The sequence below is a fragment of the Corapipo altera genome, unplaced genomic scaffold (assembly GCF_003945725.1).
Source record: "Corapipo altera isolate COAL_440 unplaced genomic scaffold, ASM394572v1 48b, whole genome shotgun sequence".
In the NCBI taxonomy this organism is placed as follows: domain Eukaryota; kingdom Metazoa; phylum Chordata; class Aves; order Passeriformes; family Pipridae; genus Corapipo; species Corapipo altera.
In genome coordinates this window covers 15,363,003-15,386,198 of record NW_020884884.1, presented here as the reverse complement: position 1 = coordinate 15,386,198, position 23,196 = coordinate 15,363,003, and the positions used below count along the sequence as shown (strand labels likewise).

General features: G+C 36.8%; 1 protein-coding gene across 8 annotated transcripts in view; it reads left to right on the top strand.

The window, feature by feature from the left end:
• BIRC6 (baculoviral IAP repeat containing 6) overlaps nucleotides 1-23,196 on the top strand; it is a 172,705-nt gene that overhangs the window by 73,482 nt on the left and 76,027 nt on the right. For 7 of the 8 annotated variants that reach the window (XM_027641287.1, XM_027641285.1, XM_027641289.1 and 4 more), the window contains 15 exons: nucleotides 47-200; nucleotides 936-1,052; nucleotides 2,004-2,158; nucleotides 3,289-3,415; nucleotides 4,240-4,350; nucleotides 8,300-8,433; nucleotides 9,429-9,556; nucleotides 11,538-12,100; nucleotides 14,842-15,017; nucleotides 15,611-15,707; nucleotides 15,861-16,055; nucleotides 18,725-18,925; nucleotides 19,555-19,834; nucleotides 21,400-21,656; nucleotides 22,813-22,921. In XM_027641287.1, the coding sequence (XP_027497088.1) occupies nucleotides 47-200; nucleotides 936-1,052; nucleotides 2,004-2,158; nucleotides 3,289-3,415; nucleotides 4,240-4,350; nucleotides 8,300-8,433; nucleotides 9,429-9,556; nucleotides 11,538-12,100; nucleotides 14,842-15,017; nucleotides 15,611-15,707; nucleotides 15,861-16,055; nucleotides 18,725-18,925; nucleotides 19,555-19,834; nucleotides 21,400-21,656; nucleotides 22,813-22,921 (2,804 nt within the window). The remainder of the gene's footprint in view (nucleotides 1-46; nucleotides 201-935; nucleotides 1,053-2,003; nucleotides 2,159-3,288; nucleotides 3,416-4,239; nucleotides 4,351-8,299; nucleotides 8,434-9,428; nucleotides 9,557-11,537; nucleotides 12,101-14,841; nucleotides 15,018-15,610; nucleotides 15,708-15,860; nucleotides 16,056-18,724; nucleotides 18,926-19,554; nucleotides 19,835-21,399; nucleotides 21,657-22,812; nucleotides 22,922-23,196) is intronic. The other variant, XM_027641288.1, reaches the window with a different exon arrangement.

Sequence of the window (23,196 nt, the reverse complement as noted above, 5' to 3'; positions counted from 1 at the left end):
TGCTGTTTATTTTTTTCCTTTTTTTTTGTTTTATTTGATTTTTAAGCCTATAAGCAGCACCTGGTACGATTACTGGGGTGCCGAATATGGCACCTACAATTACAATCCTTACATTGGAGGTGTTGGAATTCCAGTTGCAAAACCACCAGTAACTACAGAGAAAAATGGATCACAGACTGTCAGCATATCAGTCTCCCAAGGTAAGCAATGAAGTGAAGTTCTGTTTGGGGTCTTTTTTCTGTAATACTGTATTCGACACTTCAGCACATCACACTATTTTAACAACCTCTGTGTGTTACGTAGAAAGAAATAAATTTCCTGTATGCCACTTTTTTTTTTATGTGGTAACTGAGAGAATATAGTGTGAAACTTGTATTTAAAACAGCCCAACATAGCAGAAAATCTTATTTTCTAACATTTTTGAATGCACTATAGGCAGTTTTAAGTCCTTCCTGTTTTCGCAGGAAATTTTGGAAGCTATTTTCTAGCTGGCTCTAACTCCAAGGAATGAAGTGGCACACTTGTTTAATTTGAAGGAGCACTACTGAACTAGGGTGATGGATCTTTCCCCTGAGACACTGGGGAAAAAAACTTTGGTTCTTGTTTGAGAGCTGTTGCCTTAGGAAAAACATATGCAGATTTAGTCATGTGTGATGTCAAAGTGACTGTGAAAAGAAATAAGGGTGTGTTTCACAGAAATTTAGTATTTTATTAATTATGTATTTCAGGTCTATAAGAATCTTATGTTCAGTTCAGAGTATAAGTTTCTACAATCTGCTTTCATCATGCATAAAAATCAATCTTGTTAGGGATACTGAGATTTTTTCAGTTTACTGTATACTGTATATCTATATTGCCTGCACAAGAAGTTAGAGTAACTAGCTATATATGTCCTTGATATAATTCAGTTTTGCCCTGTTTGTTGCCTTGTGTAGCTTTAGATGCACGTCTAGAAGTTGGACTTGAACAGCAGGCTGAGCTGATGCTGAAAATGATGTCCACACTGGAGGCTGATTCCATTCTACAAGCATTAACAAATACATCTCCTACATGTAACTACATGTTGTCAAATTATTCTTTTCACATAATGATCATGATGCTTTGAAATTTTTCTAAGTGACTGCAGAAAAAATTAGTATAAAGTTGTATTTTGCTTGAATTTTCTTGTTAGGTGAAGCTTTAGAGATAGTTCTTTATTCAGATTTTTGAATTATGTATGTACCTCTAAGACATTTTGTGAAACTGGTCAAATATGCGTGATTTCTTCTACAATGCTTCATACTACAGTGGAGGGAAAGTTTTCATTTTCTGATCTAGATGCAAGAAAATGTTAATTTTCCTGTGCGAAGCTTCATTCTTGCTGTTTGAAAGCTGCTTTGCACCAGTTTCACCTATTCTATGATGAGAATGAAAATATTTGGATACAATTTTGAACTCAGCTGTTCAGTAAACTTTGTTTTAAAAACATTCATAGAGCGGTTTACTTCTGAACCTATTTTCAGTGAGTTGTGCTGCCTATGTGGTTCAAATGTGTTTCTTTGTAGCACTCTGGGTACCTTAATATGCATGCAGTCATTGGTTGAATATCTAGGGATGGAATAGGTTTAGTGACATCCTCAGTCTTTACTTCTCTGGAAGTTCATTGTTGTCTGCACTAGTTGTGCCATAATGCATGAAAGAGATGTTCCAATTATTTGTCTTACCATTGTGTTATCAGGACACTGCTATAATATGTGTTTAGTAAGAACTGTGAAAATGTATTTGTGTAACTCACTTTGCAAATGTTTTTTGTGGAGATGGAGATGTCTGATATTCAAGTATGCCTTTCACAGTATGGTAGTCAGTAGTCCAACACTACTGAACACTACATTGAAGATGTTCTTGTAAATTATTAAATAAGTGTCTTTCCCTTAAGTATAAAATGCAAGGAAATAATAATGAAATTACTTTTAGCAACTTTTCAAAATAATTAATGGAGGGATGGTACCTTGTTTTTTTTCTAGTAACTCAATCTCCTAGTGGAACAGATGACTCATTGCTGAGAGGATTACATGCTGCTAACCAAAATGCCCAGTTGATTGTGCAATTGTCATCTATACCTATGCTGAGCGCGTGCTTCAACAAACTCTTTTCCATGCTACAAGTCCACCATGTTCAGGTATAGCATTTTGAACTTTGAAATGCTTTAATAATATTTCTCTCTAAATTTAAAAGTTGTTTTCCTATACTTCTTGCTACTTAAGATTCAATAACCTGTTATGTTATGTACTTTTTTGCTTATGAATCTGTCATGAACAACAGTACTAATAATGTAACACAAGCTGCTGAAAGCTTTTATCAGAGGACATATCTTGTTACAGCTGAAAAAGTGGGTGTACATTTTCATATTTAGAAACAAGTTTGTATATTCACTGAATGATAAGTGTTATCTTATTAATGAAAAGTGTCACAAAGTGTGCAGTCTGCGTTTGTGGAGGTTTTCAAAACACAGATGAATAAATTTCCAAGCAATCTAGCCTTTCTTGGAGCAGAAGATTGGATTGGTTAACTTCCAAAGCTCCCTTCCAACCTGAATTATCCAGTGTTTCTATATGTTAAGTTTAAAAGTTTGCTTTTAAAAAAGTTATTGATGCTTTTCTTGATTCATTTAAAGGAATGCCATGTGCGTTGTATATAAATGATTAGATGCCTCTCTGCCTCTTTTTATTAAAATAAAGTAGTTGACTCCATTCCTCAATTGTTCTTTAAATATCTCATCCAGAACACAGTTTGTAGTGTAAATGACCTTGATGCTTCCTCAGAATATCTAACGAGTTATTTTCCTCAAGGGAATTATTCAGAGTACACATCGGTGTCTCTGAGGTTTCCCATTAAATAAATAGGCCGTTTGAATAATTTTGGTTGACTGGGAAACATCACTTTAATAACATTCCAAAAGCTTATATGCAAACCAGTATTACAGGTGTAAGGTTATGATAACGATATTTCTGAGCAGTGTGTAAAGCTGCTTTTTCAACGCAAGTTTGAAGAAACTTCTTAAGAGAAACTTTAATATATTTAGAACAAATCAATTACAAAAACAGTGCAGAAGCATTTACTAGTTTTACTGAATTTGCCTTGAACATTATGTTTAGCAGAGTTTTCAAATCCTGTAAAGGAGAGAGTGGGTGTGTTATCAGTGAAACAGTAGCAGCTGAGAATATTGATAAAGTTTTTAAAATTGAAACTTCTATTGCCCTAGGGTTCTGAGTTCGGTCTCATGGTGAGATTTGTTTCCTTTTTTTCCAGCTTGAATCCCTGTTACAGTTATGGCTCACATTAAGCCTGAATTCCAGCTCCTCTGGAAGTAAAGATAATGGCGCTGATATTTTCCTTTATAATGCTAACCGAATACCTGTCGTTTCCCTGAACCAAGGTAAAATATATTAAATATGGGAAATAAGTTTGTTTTATTGGTGTTTGGGTTTTTTTAGTACTCAATATTTGCTAATAAAAAGTACTACAGTAAATACTTTTTATAAGATCAGTATTGGGATAATTTATGTGTTCTTGTTAAAGAACTCTTGGGCTCACTGTCTCAACTTGAAAAATATGTTGCTAGTGTGTAACTGAGAGTTGATTCATTGAATTTTCGTAATCTCCTTAGAAATTAAATTGTAAAATTTGTGGGGTTTAATTCATCATTATTCCCAAGAGGACTCTTCAAAATACACTTCTTAGTATAAGATGAACTGTGCAACTGTATGCACTTTTCTGACAGATTTCATCTCATTGTCTACCATCCTATGATCCTTCTCTTAAGAAAGGGGTCAGTAGAGTGTGAAAACCCTATTACTTTTTAGCATCGACCTAACAGTCTGATACAAAGACATGTTGAATTATTTTTTTTCTATGATATGTTATACTGCATAGTTTAGAAAATCCAAGGCATCTTTTGGTGATAATATAAAATATTTATGCCTGATATAATGAACCTGTTATGCTGACTTCCATGAGAGCATTTTGAAACCAGTTTCTTTACATTGTTTTCTCTGAGATGTCAGGATCTGGGCACTGTAGAAAGTTCTGTGGGCCAGGTCCTGTGAAGTGTTGGTGAGGCTTCTTTCCTAATTTCCTGGAACAATGGTTGTCAAAACAAAGTAAATAACAATACTAAATGTAGCACCTTACAGTAAAAATAAGAAATCTATAGTAATATCCTGAAGATTAAAGCTTGGAAAAACCTGTTTTTCTTGACAGCTTCAGTAACTAGCTTCTTGTCAGTTCTGGCATGGTATCCTAATACCTTACTCCGGACGTGGTGCCTTGTGCTTCACAGCCTAACACTCATGACAAATATGCAGCTTAATGGTAAGTTTGGGTTTGGGGTTGGTTTTGTTTTTTTTTTATGTTACCTGTTTTAGTGATGTAAGAACGAGTGTTGATTCCAATCCAGAACATTCTCTTTGTCATGTAAGTACTTTTTCTGGTTCTCTGTAATTTCAAGCTTTTCAAAAGTGAGCTCCTTGAATTGCTTGTACCATGGGAAACAAAAACCCGACTGACAAAAGAGAATGTCATTATAAGTAGATAGGCAATGTCTTTTAAAGGTGCATTTTAGGACTAGAGTTGGACTGGGTGATCCTCATGGGTCCCTTCCAACTCAGAATATTCTGTGATTCTAACGATCCCTGGAAATTGGCTTTGTAGTATGCGAAGAAGTATCAGAGAGGAAGGATTAAGGTGCTATGAGAGAGATTCATGTTCTTCTGATGTAGTAGGAATATTTTTGTAAATATGCAAGCTCCAATCACTACATATGTTAAGCTATCTGGAAATAAGCCCCCAGAAGCTGAATCTATTAAAAAAGAAATCCAACCATTTCATTTCATTTCCCTACGCACACCAGCTTATCTCACATTCTCTATATTGCTCCATAGCACACTAGAAATAATGTCACTTTGTGGATGAGATTTTGACACAAGACTGATAGAAATTAAAGGAAGTAATTTTTAAATGAGGAAATTAAGCTTCTGTATGGCTCACTATCATAGGACAGCTGTCATGAGGAAAGCTTTGGTGACCTTGTCCTCAAGGCTAAAGAAATATCAAATAGTGAGAACGTAGACACTGGAATGTTTTAAAACCTACGTTAGCCACGTAAGAGCTCTTTTAAATTCTGTTTTCCCTCCGAGCATATGACTAGAGACAGTACATACAGAAGAAGACATGAGCCACCTGAAGATCACACTTCTATGAAACAGTTTGCTGTCCTGGGGTGTCACAGTTGTTCTCCAGAATTTTCGTCAAAGATTCTTATGAATCTTTTTTCATATTTGCCTTTTTGAATCAATGACTTTGGGATGCAGTTTTTTCTTAAAATTTTTACTTTCTGTCCCCTTTCTGTGATGTTATTTAGATTCAGTCTTATGAAAATCTGCTGAAATTTTTGCTATTAAGTGAAGCAGTAGAACTCTGAGTAAATTAATGAAAGAGACTTAAGTAATATTCACAAACTGAAATTATAATCTTATTCTTGATATCTGAGAATGGAACGTGGGCAGATTTGTAGGATAACAGTGCCTGCAGTTAACAAATACGTGTATTGTCAACACTCCAGTTTGTGACTGTAGAGTGCCATTTTCCAAAATTTATGTGGTGTGTATCACTGAGATCATACGTGAATCTCTTCCAAATTGTATGAGGCTCAGTGGTGTGCTCTGACACTAACAGGCAGCTGTGTGTTTGCAGAAGTTTCTTTGGTAATTGCCTGAGATCAGCAGGTGATTATGTGATTAAAAGGCTGCTCAAGAGGAATGTGATTCATCACGGACACACTTCAGCATGTACACATGGTTGTGGATTTTTTTGTATCTAGGATTGTGAGCCCAAGGTTGGAGTTGAGTTGGAAAGGGTTGGAGATGCAAGCTTGCTGGAGGGTAAAGAACAGGGTGTCTCCTTCTATACTTGTGTGTGGATTAACACAGCTGTATATCCCTTAACTGCCCCTTTTCCTATACTCACTGAGGGAACCAGCAGCTAACTAGATATAAGCACCCATCAGATCTTCTGTACCAGGATTCCTCAGCAGCTGATAATTCAACATAATCTTCTTTCTCAATGACATTGAGTTGTCACATTTAAAGAGTGAAATAATCTGTATTAGATTCTTGATTACTGAAGGTGAGATCCATCAGAGCACTTATTCAATCAACAATTTTGGTTTCTGTGTTCTTTTGTTCAGAACTGGGACTTATAATAGTCTCTTGAGTCATTGCAGACAGCATCTCATAGAAGTTCTCATCAACTTAGAATATTCAAGATGAAACACAAATTGTTCAGGTCTTGACTGTATTGACAGATTGTGGTTAAGTTTATTTATTGATTTATTTTTAAACCACTAAGATGTCCATTACAGTCCATGGGAAATAATTTGCCTTGCTAGATGTGTGTGGTTATAAAATGAGGCTCTTTTCCCTTTTAGTGTCTAAAATACAAGCCCCTTACTTATGTCAACTGCAGTCGAATGTAATTTTAGTGATAATGATTTGTCTTAAATTTCAAATTAGTTTATAAGTGGAAGTTTAAAAAACAAACAAAAATCCAACAACAGAAGGCAGTAGTAAGTATAAATTCAAAAGCTATGAGCTTAGAGGGCTCTTAGTAACCTGAGTATCTGTTTCATTTTCAACTTATATCATGTTATACTTAGAAACACCCCCTAAAACCAGCCAACCAACACCATAACCACTCTCCAACAACCTATATGCCTAGTTTCCTTAGAGGAAAAATCAGTGTTCTGTACGTTTTATTTAAGTAAATGCTCAGATTCAGTAGGGGGAAAATAAACTTTATCAGTTCACCCAGACGCTGTATAAAGGCACATCCTACAATGAAAGGCCTCTCTGTTTTTCTGACATCTTCAGTTTTCTTTAAAAAAACATGTGAAATTGTGTACTTTCTTCTTACAGTCTTGTCCCCCACCCAGACAAGCCTTAACCTTTTCATCCTTTGCATTATCAAATGTGTGCTAGAGCAGGCTTGTTGTCTACAGTGGAACTGGAATGCCATGGGATGCTTTCTTGCTTTTATTCAGCTGCAGCTATTGCCATACCATCAGTCAGAGCCATACAGGCTTGTTCCACTACTGATCTTGATAAATCAATGCAAAATTATTTGTATTGTAAGCATTAGTTTTCTACATTTTATCTAAAGCAAGAAATCTGTTTATAGTTTAAAAATATCTGTTTATAGTCTAAGATTTGATAAAGGGAAAACTTACTCTGAGTTATCTTCTCCTCCCATCTTCCTGTAAGGATTTCGTTTCAGAACAAGTGTTTTTCCAATGCTGTATTTATTTCATTGTGCTGGAAGTGTTTCAACTGAGATGGAAGCAGTCAGAGTTTAGTTCTGGTTTTGACAAAGATGCTTCCCTTCTAGTTGTGATCTTTAGTTTAACTCTCCTTAGTTTAAGGAAATTATTGTGAATCATGAAGACTCTGAAAAACAGAATGATTAGTAAGTAGGTCAGGATTTGTTTCTTTTAACAACTTCCCTAACTAAGAAACTTATCTTGGAATGTGAAGGAGTGCCATCCAAGCTGTTGTTCCAGAGCATCATTTCTTCGTGATTTAAACATAGTCTGAAAGAGATCACATCTTCAGCATGTAATAAACTGTAACTTCATTTAGATAGGTGTAATAGTATAAGAATATATTTTTATTCAGTAAGTGACTGTGCTTTTTTCAAGCTGTGTTTTGAATTGATTCAATATATCACTACTGAAGGAGTAAGAGTTCACATTTAATAAAGCTCATTCATTTGATCACTGAAGGGTGTATTTTAATTCAAATTCTGGTCTTCAAAGTTCTGATCTGTTAAGCTCCCTGCAGTTTTAGTCAATGATGAGAAGTCTGTGCATGTGCCAAGGACAAAAATATTTTGATTTTTTACAGGATAACAGAACACTCAGTCTCTGTCTGACAAACTAAAAAATGCACTTAAGCCTTGTTAAAATGTTGGACTAACAAAAAGAAACAAGTCAAAATGTCTGTATGTATTTCTTCTACAAAATTAATTGATATTTTCAGCAATACTGCCTTAGCAAACTTGCAACAGTGATGGAACAGTTTTGGGGGTTTATATGTATACTTAAAAGAAAAGTTAAGATTGTAGCCCTGAGTAAGCAGCTTTGAGTTGCTGATTTAGCTGAGAATATTTCCATATCGTGAAATAAATATAAGGAATTTACACTGTAAATGCTTGATTTACACTTAGTGCTTAAGATTACAGAATTAATTTTTATGTCTTTATTTTTAAGCTGGTCCAAGCAGTGCCATTGGAGCTCAGGAAAGTACTGCCCAATTGTTGGTGTCAGATCCAAACCTCATTCATGTGTTAGTGAAATTTCTTTCTGGCACTAATCCTCATGGAACAAATCAACACAGTCCACAGGTAATGAGCAATTAAAATAAAGAAAAACTCTTTGTAGTAGAATTTCAACACACTGGACAGAAACATGTGTTATTTGTTAGGTATTATATCCTTGTCTTGTTTCTTTTTCTGGCTAGTCTTAGTTGGTTCGGATGAGCAACCATAGGGAAGTTCACGTTGTTGATACACTCGTGTAGTGCGAGTATATTTTTGGAACTCTCTGGAGACTTGCCACAGGGAGAGGATGCCATGTGAGATGTTAGTGAAGTATTCCATTCAGTTAGTCTCCTGAATCTTGTTGTATTGGGATAAAAATGCCAATGAAGATTTTAAGTATCTAAGAATTCCAGAATTTAAAATTATGCTTTTATTTGCTACCTGATTCGTGCTTTTAGTTTCTGGATTCATGTGGTGTCCACTGCCTCTCCTAATTTCAACAAATGTTTTTTTTTTGCTTTTTGCAGTCTTTGAAATGTCTGCAAATAGTGATTAAAAAAAGGCCAAGTTAACTTAATTGTATGTAATGTTTGACAGTACTCTCAGTTTAAGAGGCAGAAAATACCTGGTATTTCCAGGTTATTTTTTTCCCAGAAAATTTTCCAGAAAATATATAGTCTATTCCAGAACTTAAACTCTGCACAGTGCTGCTAATTTAAAGTACTTATGTAAATATGTAGCTTGTGAAAAAACATTCAGATTAGCACAGAAATGTATTCTGTGTGAAATATAATTTGCATTACTGAAAAGAGATTCCCAAGCTGCAAAATGTGTCTTAGACAAAGAACTGAATTTCTTGCTTTTGACTCAGGGTTAGGAATTGAAAAATATGTAATATAAATTGATACGGATTAGTTCTGTGAAAGTGCTGTAAAATTTTCAGAAAGCAAGTTAAGCTACTTGCAATACTTAGAATACTTCTCTGTTTGTAGAAGATGTTTTTGTTAGATACTGCTTAATGTTCTTGAAGACATTTCAGTCTTCATATATAATACTTACTGAAATGCCTTTTCCTCTAGGTTGGACCAACAGCAACACAAGCTATGCAAGAATTTCTTACTCGATTACAAGTGCACCTTTCTTCAACTTGTCCTCATATGTTCAGTGAATTTTTATTGAAATTAATACATATACTTTCAACAGAAAGGTAGATCTTACTGATTTTTTTTTTTCCTTTCATGCCCTCTTTTTCTTTAAAATGTGTGTGATTGGGAATCATAACTAAGATGTCCCACCTTGTCATACTATCAAGTTATGTATCAATGGAAATCTTCATTGTTGCTGCAGCACTACCAGTAGGTTCTGAGCTGCTTCCGACATGTGGAAGAGTGCATCTGGAATCCACCCACAGCCGTCTGTGTGTGAGTGACAGTGAAGAGAAGCACTGGAATTCTGAACTGATTTTAACTAGAGCTAAGATATAGGCCTTGTTGAAGTAATCCCTAAAATAAGGACACTGTTGAGCTTACCTATTATAAAAAGTATTTATTCTAAGAGGCCTGAATTTAACACAGGGTTTTAGAAATTATTCAATAGATTGTGAAAATAATATGGGTGGCTTTTTGCACAGGGGAGGATGAAATATAAGATTGTTTAATTCTCTTTATGCGATATGCGTATTTATTGCTTTGTCTTTGGTGAGGTTTTTTTCTCTTCGCATGACAGTGGAAAACATCCTCTGCCCGACTCTCCTGGGGCCTACTGATGCCCACTAGTGTAGTCAAGTACCTCTGGCCAGGAGAGAGATAAAAGCTTATGGCTTGTCTTTTACAACTCTGCTTCTTCAAGACTGGTCAACGGGCAACTGACTGTATATACAGTGTTACACCGGAAATACAGCACTTGTTTATTCTGAAGTACATTGGGAATAATTTCGTTCTAGTATAGATGTTACACTCATACCCAAACAAAGGCTTTGTATAATTAGGGATGAGCTTCCTCAGTTCTGGCTTCCCAGTAGGTGGCACTTTGGTGTTACCTATTGTTTAATCTTAAAGAAAATGATTTCTGCCTTGTAAGAGATTTTACCTTAGTGACTTAATTTATGGGGGTGATGTTTACCAGGTTACCTTGATGATCAATGACTTATATAAGACATGTCATAATCCAGTAAAATCATGAATTTACAGTGAATCTTGGAATACATGTCTGCATGCTAGCGTTTATTTGAAATAAGCTAATGAGAGCACTGAAAGGGTAGGTTTTGAAATGTTTTCGAGTCAAACCAAGTGGGAGACTGAAATAGAAAATGGGAAGCAAAGCACCAGAAAAGGATTTAGATTGTTATTTCTAAGAACTCAGGTAGTTACTGAAGGGTACCACATCTTATCAAGGCATACAATTAATTGTGAAGAAGAGCAGAGCAGTATTTCACTCTTTAGAATTAATAAATGCCAAATATTTTCTTCAAGGCTTTTTCTATAAACTGTTTTGGTCTGTATGTAATTTTAAAAGTTACAGGAACATTAATAAATGTGAAAAGATACAGAGAAGTATATAAAAAAATCAGTAAGTAATGCTTCAAGAATTAGCACAAGTTCTATTTTAGATATACTGATTCAAAAGGTTCATTTTGTAGTCCACCACTATATGTGTAAAAGCAATTGGTTAAATAAACTTATCCCTAAGAGAGATCCTTCAAGCAATCAATCTACAAGCACTAGCCTGTGATATTTTGAGTACCTTCTCATGGTCTTATGTATAGTTAGTATTTAGACAGCAAAACCCTGACCGTTCTTCGTCCTACCTCTCGGGTGGGGACTGGGGACATACAAAAAACAAACCCTTGGGAAGAAAAAAAACCCATCATGTAAGAAAAGAAATAATCTAATGGTATTAAAGTGTTAGGTGACTGCTTCCCATGGGTATTTCCTTGCAAACATAAGACACTTTTCATCCAGAACTGAACAGGACTGTATTCCAAGTCTATATCTATAAAACAAACTGAATTCTAAACAAAAACAAAGTTGGATCCTAGACTTTTTAGAAGGTAACTTTTTGATCCTTTGAGGTGTCAGGAAAGTGATGGCATGAGCAGGCTATGTAATGACCAATATATTAAAAAATTATAAATGGCAGCTTGTAATATCTCTTTTTTCTTTTCTTTTTCCTTTTTTTTTGTCTTTCAGGGGTGCTTTCCAAACAGGCCAGGGACCATTGGACGCACAAGTGAAGCTCTTGGAATTTACCCTGGAACAGAATTTTGAAGTTGTATCAGTTAGCACTATTTCTGCAGTAATCGAGTCCATAACCTTTCTTGTGCATCATTACATTACATGTTCAGACAAAGTAATGTCTCGCAGCGGCTCAGACAGCTCTGTGGGTGCTCGAGCATGTTTTGGAGGGCTTTTTGCCAATATTATCCGTCCAGGTGATGCCAAAGCAGTTTGTGGAGAAATGACAAGGGATCAACTTATGTTTGATTTATTAAAGCTGATAAACATTTTAGTTCAACTGCCGCTCTCCAGTAACCGAGAATACAGTGCCCGTGTTCCAGTAGCAAGCAGTACTACAGACAGCGTGTCTGATGAAGAAAAGGTTTCAGGAGGCAAAGATGGCAATGGAAGCAACCCTAATACTCAAGGATCAACTGCATATGTGGCAGACTTGGTGTTAGCCAACCAACAAATTATGAGCCAGATTTTGTCTGCACTTGGCCAGTGTAACAGCAGTGCTATGGCAATGATTATTGGTAGGTATTTCCTGAAAAAAGCGGACATTCTTTAAGGGTGGCGAAACATTTAAAACTTCTACAAACTCATAACTTTGGTGTAGACATGAAAGAATGTGTCACAGAAATGATAGGAAAAAAGAGACAGAGAAGAAGTGAAAGGGGGAAGAGATATGTTAAAAAACTCCTGTCATGAGGTGGGAGACAGTAATTGAAACCAAACAGGAATGTGTTTGGCATTTGAATTTGCTGAGTCTCAGAATGGTTAATGTTAAAGGGGCCTCTGGAGATTGTCTAGTCCAACCTTCCTGCACAAAACAGTCAACTCAGAACCTGCCTCAGACAGCAGGTTGCTCAATACCTCAGTCCAGTTGACTTTTAATTCCTCAAGGGTAGAAACTCCACAACTGCCCTGGCCAACCTGTTACAATGTTCAATCATTCTTGACACAGAAAAGCCTTTTTCATATGTTCAAATGGAATTTCCTGTATTTAAGTCTGTAGCCATCACGCACCTCTATGTGTGGGTTAGAATGAGTCTAAAGTTTGTACTACAGATCCCTTACCTCAGTTGTTCTCTATGTATTGGATTATTTTCTTTTTTTTAATTGTTTCTGCAAAAGACAAATTACAATATTGTCCCTTTCACAGAATATGTAAACTTTTCCTCTGTTTTACCAGAAATCACATTAATATCACATTCTAGGGGTTCCAGTAATATATTTGTGGGTCAGATCCTCCTCCTGTGAACAAGTGAGGAAGCTGATCATACTTTGAACAGCAAAGTTTCTGTTTGTCAGACTTGTATCTGAGGTACATTTTCTCAGAGAGACAACCTATGTAACTTGCTTCTGAGTAGTGATGATAGCAAAGAGTTTATTTGCACAAATTACTGCACTGGCTGAAATACTATGAATGTTTCCATGTGTGCAAAACTGGAAAAACATTTTGCAGGAGTACAGACAAAGACCTTGCACTCTGTTTCAGGTGTAATAGTTGTAAAATTTTTCCTTTTTATAGTGATTCACTTGTTTTGAAGAAAGTTGCTCTGGCCTTTCCTGTGCTGATCGCTTTTAAGCAGATGTGAAACTGTTAATCAATGCTATTATCAGCAAACAGTGTACTTGTTGGATGTATATTAGACCAGTGGTTCATTTTGGCATAAAAGCACAAAAAATAGGAAAAAATAGTAATCTCCAGTAGTCAAATAAACAGGAGACAGGATTTAACAAGCCTGGATTGTGCTGTTGGAACCTTCCTGAAATTAATTCCAGAACATGTCCTCCATTACTCTGGGTAGTTAGTGTCATATTGCAAATACGCTATGAACACTGAAAGTAGTTTGTTCTGGGAATGAGGTTTTGTTCTGACTATGTGTTTCTTTGGAGTGATATTCACATATTATTCTCCTCAAATTTGATGTCTTTCTGAACTGCTAATTTCTGTCCAGCAGTTGTTTTGCGTTTTTTAAAAGGCAATTTGGAAAGATAGTGTTGTTTCAAAATGTTTTTCATTGAATTCAGGATACTGGGCCAGCTGATTCCTTTAGTGGATTGTTCCTTCCAAGGTCTTTAAATATAAGTTATTGAAACTAATTTGTTCATGTATTTTGGGAAGATGCAACACAGCTGTTTGTGGTTTTAGTTCCTTCATCAAAAACTCTATTAAGATCTCTCCAGACAATTTCTGTGAACAAAACATTTTTCCAAGACTGCAGCCAAGGTATATATGATCCAAAAATCAGTTATCAGCTTATAGTAGTAAACATATAATAACTAATGCAGCATGGAAAAGTACTCCCAGGAAAGGTAAACAAGATGTCTGCGAATGTGTACTAATAGATAGTGGCTCTGGTGTAAAAATTTGTGCTAATAATGTTAATGTACTGCAACTGGTGAGCCAGCTGGTCAGGATGCCAGGTGGCCTTAAATAATTCACTTGCCATGTGAATTTGAAAAGTTTTTCTTTCTGGTTTTTCTTTTATGACCATCGTGTCTGTTTCATTAGAGTTTTATGCTTTGTCATTAATGAACTATGAAAATCATACACTTAACAGTATTCACCTCCTATGCTACCTTCTCCTCACCTGGAAGTCCTCATAGCAGACTCACCTTATTTGGCCTCAGCTTTATAATTCATTATGTTTAATTTTGCTAGACTGGGTAAAGGCTGAGTCTTAAGCCTTCTTTCTCTGTTTCCATGCATCAAATGCTTATCAATATTTGCTTTCTTGACAGCTTGAAGGTGGTTAAAGTACTACACCTGTGAATTCTCTTGCCAAAATGTTTATCTAAGGTGCATTCCAAAGATCACTTGAGCACACTGGTTTTTATAATCGTTTTTAGTATAACTTCAGTTTCTCTAAATGGAACAGGATTATTCCATGGTGTCCTCGCATTCCAATATAAATCCAGTTTTAAAAGCTTCTCCAGACTGAAGTCATATGATTCATGAGTTTTTATGGAAGTAATCTCATCCTTGGGAAGACTATTAATTTGCTTTCTGTCCTTCATCTCAGTAGTGTATAATTAATACTGGCGAATATTGATATTCAGAAAATCCTCATGCATAAATCCTGAGCTGTAACACTGAGAAGCAGAATTTCAGGAACACTAATGGTAATTTATATGATCTTGAAAACTGGTCCATTTGTACTTAGTAAAATCCATGTGAGCATTTAAATATCCTTGAGTTCTCTTATGTGCTGTAATGGTTTGATAAATATCAGTTGGTGACCTTTGAATTACTTCTGTTTTCACTAAGGTGCAAGTGGCTTACATCTCACTAAACATGAAAACTTTCATGGTGGCTTAGATGCAATATCAGTCGGAGATGGGTTGTTCACTATCCTGACAACACTTAGCAAAAAAGCAACAACAGTTCAAGTGATGCTTCAGCCAATTCTTACCTACATGGCCTGTGGGTACATGGGAAGACAGGTAAGTTCCCTTAGGCCTGCTGTGCTTCAAGGAAATTATATTACTAAATTCTGTGATCCATTATAAGATCAGAAACTGAGTTAGCGCTGTGTAAAAGAAATGTTAACATTTTTTACAACCTCACTTCGATTGGGTGCTGCTGTTAGGGAGCCTCCCTCTGTTGCCCATGAGAGAAAGAGAGAGAGAGAGAGAGAGAGAGAGAGAGACTTTTGTAAGGATATTTTCACAGTCCTGTAAATGTTCCTGGCCAAGGGCTTGAAGATGGATTGGATATTATGTTATGTGCAGGTGGGAAAGACATTTATTGTATTCATATAGTGTGCACTTTAATGTTCAATATTCTTATTTCCCTTCAGCTGCTCACTCCGTGCGTTTGAGCTTTTCTTTACCACAAAGACTTCTCCTACATAAGGAATTGAACCATGTGGAACATGGTATTCCTCTCTGCATTCCTACGGCAGAGAGGTCAACTGTGGTGGCATTTCCTCTCTAGGACTTTTGCCTACTAGAGGGAAGGCTGAGAGCTGTCATGCATATTTCTACCATACTAATTTTGTATGAAACCACTTATTTCTTATATATTTTTCTTCCAGGGCTCTCTTGCCACTTGTCAGTTATCTGAGCCACTGCTCTGGTTCATTTTACGAGTGTTGGATACAAGTGAGGCACTGAAGGCTTTCCACGATATGGGTAACATTGTTTTTTCTTTAGCTGCATCAAGTAAAAGGTTTATTATAGATTTTTTTTGCACTTAAAAATAAATAGACCTTTGCTTGTGTGGAATCTCTTGCATGCTTCTGAGCAGTATTGGGGGTTTTTTCTCTCTGCCCACACTATATACAGGTGGTGTTCAGCTTATCTGTAACAACATGGTAACAAGCACAAGAGCGATTGTTAACACAGCAAGAAGCATGGTTTCAACTATTATGAAATTTCTTGATTCTGGTCCCACCAAAGCAACAGATAGCAGTTTGAAAGCTAGAGTTCTAGCTTCGGAGTCTGATAATGCAGAAGGAATTCACAATTTTGCACCTTTGGGTAAGTAATACTTCTTTCTCTAGATTAATATCCACTGGTCATTTGAATCTGTATCAAGTTCTTAACAAAAAGCTTTGCAATAGTGTCAGATGTTGCAATACTGTTAAATCTTCTAATCAGAGCAGTTGCTGATATTTCAAGATAATGCTGGGGATGAGGTTAGTCCTCCACAGGTAATAAGACCTCATGTGGGCAGGGGAAGGAAGGAAAGGGAGTGATCTGTGTCTGATGAAGTCATGCATCAAGGTGAGCCCATTTCTCCTCCCCTAGGTCAGGGGATGCCCAGTTCCAGCCCACATCTGCCATAGACACACTAAAGCTCACTAATTTCAATTGAGACACATTGGGTTTGATGAAGCTATTACAGAAGAATAGCAAAATTGGATGACAGAGAATGAAACTGAGCTGGGTCAAACAGTGGAAGAAGCTGGAGCATAAGGCTGATACTGCCGATGGTGTTCTCACATCTACACCTAACTGCTTTGATGTTGCCTGAATGAGCATTTGTTAGAAGTGCAATGCTTTTTCGATATCAGTACAGTGGCTTTTAGTTAACTAAGAGGCCTGTGTTGTAAGATTTAGAGGTACTACAATACCTTACAAAGGCTGCTTTTCACCACTAGTGCCTTTATGTTTTCTGTTGCTGCCCACTAGCCTAGTGTAGCCCTTGCATAGAATCATAGAATCAACCGGGTTGGAAAGGACCTCTGAGATCATCAAGTCCAACCCTCAGCATGGTTACTAGACCATGGCACTAAGTGCCGCATCCAGTCTTATCTTAAAAACCTCCAGGGACAGAGAATCCACTGCTTCCTTGGGCAACCTACTCCAATGCCTGATTACCCTCTCTGTAAAGAACTTCTTCCTAATATCCAACCTAAACCTTCCCTGGCACAGCTTAAGACCATGCCCTCTTGTCTTACTGCTGGTTGCCTGGGAGAAAAGACCAACCCCGACCTGGCTACAACCTCCTTTCAGGGAGCTGTAGAGAGTGATGAGGTCTCCCCTGAGCCTCCTCTTCTCCAGGCTAAACAACCTCAGCTCCCTCAGCCTCTCCTCATAGGACTTGGGCTCGAGTCCCTTCACCAGACTCGTTGCTTTTCTCTGGACCTGCTCCAGGACCTCAATATCCTTCCTGACCTGAGGGGCCCAGAACTGGACACAGTACTCCAGGTGTGACCTCACCAGAGCTGAGTACAGGGGAAAAATCACTTCCCTGGACCTGCTGGCCACACTGTTCCTGATCCAGGCCAGGATGCCATTGGCTTTCTTGGCCACCTGGGCACACTGCTGGCTCATGTTCAGCTTTTTGGGAGTCTCAAAACTCCCAGGTCCCTTTCTGCCTGGCTGCTCTCCAGCCACTCTGTGCCCAGCCTGTGGTGCTGCAGGGAGTTGTTGTGACCAAAGTGCAGGACCCGGCACTTGACCTTGTTGAACCTCATCCCGTTGGAATCAGCCCAACTCTCCAGCCTATCCAGGTCCCTCTGCAGAGCCCTCCTGCCTTCCAGCTGATCGACACTCCCCCCCAACTTGGTGTCATCTGCAAATTTGCTAATGGTGGACTCAATGCCCTCATGTAAATCATCAATAGATATATAAAACAGAACTGGACCCAACACTGATCCCTGAGGGACACCACTAGTGACCGGCTGCCACCTGGATGCAGCACCATTCACCACCACTCTCTGGGCACGGCCCTCCAGCCAGTTCTTAACCCAGCACAGAGTGCCCCTGTCTGTACCAGGAGTATATTATGGGAGATGGTGTCAAAGGCTTTGCTGAAGTCCAGGTAGACCACATCCACAGCCTGTATTCATACAGTGTGTCTCACTGACAAGAGGGGAGAAAGAAAGGATTCATTTTAAAATTTCTGGAGAAATTGTTGAACAAGAGAGAAGTACATACAGTCCTGTCATTCAAATTTAAGAGCGTCAAAAATAATGAAATTAAAAAAGAAAAGGAAAAGAGGTTTATTTTGCATAATAGGGGGGCATTAGAAATCTACCTTGCTCTTCACACATTTCTAAAAGGTAAATTTAGGAATCTTGCAAATGTTGTTTCTTTACCACTTTAAATAGTAAAAAAGTATGTGTGGTGGTAGGCTCTTGCATCCCTTATCTCCCAACTTATGAAGTGCTGCAATTCCTGATGTTCTGCCATAAGTGCATCTATCTTAATATTTAACTTACAGTCAGGAGCTTGCTTTTGAAATTAACCTTCCAGTTTTCCTCAGTACATTCTGATTCTCATCATGTTGCAGAATTTGGTTATAAAATTGTTTATGTTGTTGTAATATTTAAACCTTTAAAACCTTGATTACGTTAACTGTGAATTAAATGAGTTCAAGTTCTAAGCATACTGTTCAACCTGCACCTTTCTGGTTGGTTTGTTTTTGTCACGTACTCTTGAGAGTAAGTTTAAGATTTTGGTAGCAGGTGTCCCCTAGCAAATTTCAAGGACATGCACATGCATATAGATGTATAAACTGCCTATTTAAAACAGTCTGAGTAAAATAAAAATAACTCAGCAGTTGACGTTATTACAAATGGGATGTTATCAATAAACCAAAACAGATGAGACAGGAAAAAAAGTGTTTTCCACAGTTCAGGTTGTAAATTAATCTGGGTTTTATTAATAAACATTAATAATCAATGGTGCTGTTTTTGAAGGTTCAATCACCTCAAGCAGTCCCACTGCCCAGCCTGCTGAAGTGCTGTTGCAGGCTACTCCTCCCCACCGACGGGCTCGGTCTGCAGCATGGTCATACATATTTTTACCTGAGGAGGCTTGGTGTGACCTCACAATTCACCTTCCTGCAGCTGTGCTGCTCAAGGAGATCCACATCCAGCCTCACCTGGCCTCTCTGGCAAGTAAGTAGATTCGCTGACATTGATGACAGTTCAAAAATGTGAAGGGTAGTATTTAGAAACAATACAAAGTGTAATCAGAGGAACTAAAGCTGAGAAGTTTTTTGAATAATGCCCGTAAAATAAGTTTGCAAAGCTTGCTAGTTCTACTTTCCTTGAGAATGGAAGGCCCTGCCCCTGCTCAGTTTCTTCTTGAGTGTAGTAGATGTCTTATGTTCCTGTTAATATGTCAGGAACAAAAAAAACTTGTCATACTTCTCAAAACTTTCCTCAGTGAGAACATGAGGTCAAGGGTTTTCAGGCAAAATGTATGATAGTTGGAAATAAGTATGAGATTTTCAGTTCTTATTGTTGTAGCTCTGATAGGGAAAAGTGTGGTGTTTTTAGTGACAGGACTTTTCTTTATCTGAAGTCTTTGAAATAAACTGTCTATACCATGTATCAAAAGGCATATCCATTTTAACGTATACCATCGCACAGCTCAAATACTCCAGCTACAGTTCTGTAGTAGTGTTTGCCTGAGATAATTTCAATAATTTTGTTCTCTTTTACAGTGATACATGTTCAACACTTAAAATTTAAACGAGTACAGATTTTTAAATAGTGTTAAACCTTCTTATCTTACTCTGTAGCTTGCCCTTCATCAGTGTCTGTTGAAATAAGCGCAGATGGTGTCAATATGTTACCTTTGTCAACTCCTGTTATCACAAGCGGACTCACCTATATAAAGATCCAGTTGGTAAAAGCTGAAGTTGCCTCAGCTGTCTGCCTTCGTCTCCATCGTCCTCGGGATGCCAGTACCCTGGGGCTCTCTCAGATCAAACTGTTGGGCCTCACAGCCTTCGGAAACACCTCCTCTGCAACCGTCAATAATCCCTTCCTTCCCTCTGAGGATCAGGTCTCTAAAACAAGGTAAGGCTCTGGTATCAGTGGACAGTGTACTAGTTCATGGTTTAGGGTTTTTTTCCATGGTGTTTTCTGCTCTGTGTCAGGTGTTTCAATAGCAAACTGTGCCTTTTTGTTTCCAATACAGAAGGCAAATATAAGCAGTAGTTCTCACTTATTTAACTGCATGCTTAAATCTGCATATGTAAAAGGGAATGTTTCACCCCTGCAATGGTGAAAGAATACAAAGCACAGGAAAGCATTTAGAGTTGCATTTTGTGTTTTTAATGAGTAGGCAGTTGTCAAAAAAAATGAAGTACCGAAATATTTCTTATTCCTATTGAAGTCAATAGAGTTACATAATTTAGCAGGAATAGAAATAGAACAATGAGATGTTTTTTGGAAGTCATATCTAATATTGGTGTTTGCAAACATTTGAGAAATAGGAACTGAATGTTGTTACAATTCTGGCATATCAGCAAGATTTCTTTTCAAAAGCTTTTATTTGGTTAGGTGACATGTTGAGTTTCTTACTCATTTTTAAATAAAAATAAAAAAAAACCTTAAAGATTTTAAAAAGAAGTGTCAAAGTTTTTCAACTTTGAATTTGATGTGTGGAGTTTTGAGATTTTCTTGTTCTTAAATTTAGCTTATTAAATTGTAAAAACTCATTAATTGAAATATTTAATCTTTGAATCTTAATGTTTATGAATTTGAAAAGAGAGCATTGGAAAGTTTTAAAAACCTTTCTTTTTCTGGGAAAAACTTTGAGACCATGAGTAAATTTAGAGAATATGAATACTGCTTAGTGTATATTTAATAAAAGCTGTATAACTGAAATTGGTCTTTGCTCTTGAATAGCAGTAAAAAAAATTTTTATAGCCAAATTATACCACTGATATATTTTTACATCAGAAAAGGTTATAATACAGACACACAAGAATAATCAGTATCTAAAGAAAGATGTGAGTGTATGTTCTTCATGTCTTGACATGTTTTATTGTGGCTTTCAGCTTAATTTTGTAAGTATCTTAGGAAAGTAATGATATGATAGCTATATTCAATAAACTTGGATATAATTTTGGTTTAGACATAACAGAGAACTTGCTCTCTTCTAATTAATAAATCTAATGCATCTAGGAGTACATTATTCCTGAAATAAAATTGTAAGTTTAATTCAAGATCTGTATGTAAGTTTGCCTTTTTTTGAACTGTGATAAAGATTAACTGTGAAAACAAGTTAACCTGCTAGTTGAGAATTTGTCAGTGAAATGATGCCATGTATTTTGCATGCAACTTAGATTGCTATATTGTTCATGATGGTACTGAAACTTGCAGGCTCTTAACTCTTCCTACCCACAAATCCTGCCTTTCTTACAATCTTAATCCAATGATTGTAGCAGCATTACTAATGTTTATTACATTGTGGTCTTAAATTCAGGCATTTGCTTTGCTCAGATGATGTTTGATCACGACACGGAAGTTTTCTACAGTACTTGTCCTATAATCTAATACAGGTAGTTGTGCTATAGATGAAAAATAGCATAACAAGAAAATAATACATTAGCTCATTTTTATGTTTTCCTTTTCAGTATTGGATGGTTAAGATTATTACACCACTGCCTCACTCACATAAGTGATTTGGAAGGAATGATGGCTAGTGCTGCAGCACCCACGGCTAATCTGTTGCAGACATGTGCTGCTTTACTAATGTCACCTTACTGTGGTATGCATTCTCCAAATATTGAGGCTGTACTTGTAAAAATTGGGCTTCAGTCCACCAGAATTGGCCTAAAATTGATTGACATTCTTCTAAGAAACTGCTCAGCATCAGGGAGTGATCCTGCAGGTGAGTGCAATGTATTTCTTTTCAGTTGTTGCTTAAAAACATTGCTTGTATAGAAGTACAAATACAGTATATTTGCATGTTACTTTCAGATTTAGAATCTGAGTTGCCAGAACTTGCCACTGTGTTTTGTTATGTTTCTGAGTATCACAGTCTTTGTACATGGGTAGTTCTGCAATAGTAGAGCAGTGTGTTCAGGATTGTTTTGGGTTTTTGGAATTAGGTAATGTTTTGAAGACAAAGAGTAGGATGTGCAATGTATCCTAAGTGTCTCTTACTATAGATACTATGTCTAGATGTTTCAAAATAAAAAGCATCCATAAGTAGTGCTAAGGAAAACAAACAGCAATATTTGGGCAGCAATAGTCAGTATGAATTCTGAATAACACTAAGTGTTGGAAATCTTTGTATGTGGAGGTATGTAATTAAGATAGAACTACAGTCTATACCCCACAGTGAAATTCTGCAGAAGCTGTTCTGTTAATGCACTGGGGGTTTTGTATTTATGGTTTCATACCACTTTGCTGTTTTGTGGCTCTTAAATGAAGAAAACTAAATTCCTATTTTTCCTTTTTGGAGGTTAAACACTAACTAACAGAAAACACTCTTTTTAAAATGGCTTCCATGACTTCTCTTTCCATGAGTTAGTGTTTCAGTGTAGATTGCTGTCTTTTGCTGGAATGATGTTAGATAAGAGAGTAGTTTCTGGCAGGGCAGGAGATGAACACAGTGAGAAGATGAAAAGGAAATAATCTGAGGAAATCTTCAGCTGTAGTCCCACTGATGGAAATGGGAGTTAAATAAGCTTCCAGTTTGAAATAAGTGTTTGCTTCTGTGAAGCATGAGGTTTAATAGCTTTATTGGAATTAGTCATGTCTTTTTGGAATATGTTGAAGAAAATCCTGCTATGTAAACTTCTAAGTCCTGTATCTGATAAATATAATGGCTTTTCCTTTCATAGTAAAGCTGAACATTGCATTGAACATAGAAGATGCTCAGTTTTGAGGCAGTGGTGTGTTTTAAGAATTGCATCCTTATGTTAATGGTGAAACTTAAATGTTAATATTGCAATTCTATAATGTCATTAGTACACTTAAAAAATATGTATGTAAGTACTTCTGTTATTTCCCCTCCCCTTTTCTTTTTTTAATGCGGCAAGATCTGAATAGCCCTTTACTGTTTGGAAGATTAAATGGTCTCTCTTCTGACTCCACAATAGACATTCTTTATCAGCTTGGAACAACTCAAGACCCTGGAACAAAAGATAGGTAATGTTACTTGGGTTGTCATGTAGAAACATATGCAAAAATAGTTGGCTAAATGGTGCTTGATATTAGTGCACAAAATAAAGCTCTTTTGAAATCTGATTGTTACAAGATAGTGGAAGTGCAGAAATCTGGAGAAGCTTTCCTGCTTTCTCTTCTAGCTCTTTGCATGCCTTTTTTTCTGCTCTTATAAATGTGATAAAATTTTGATTTTCAACCGACTTTTCTCTCAAACACTCAGGACTCAGTTACCTGCTATATTTTCTTTTTCTGTAGAA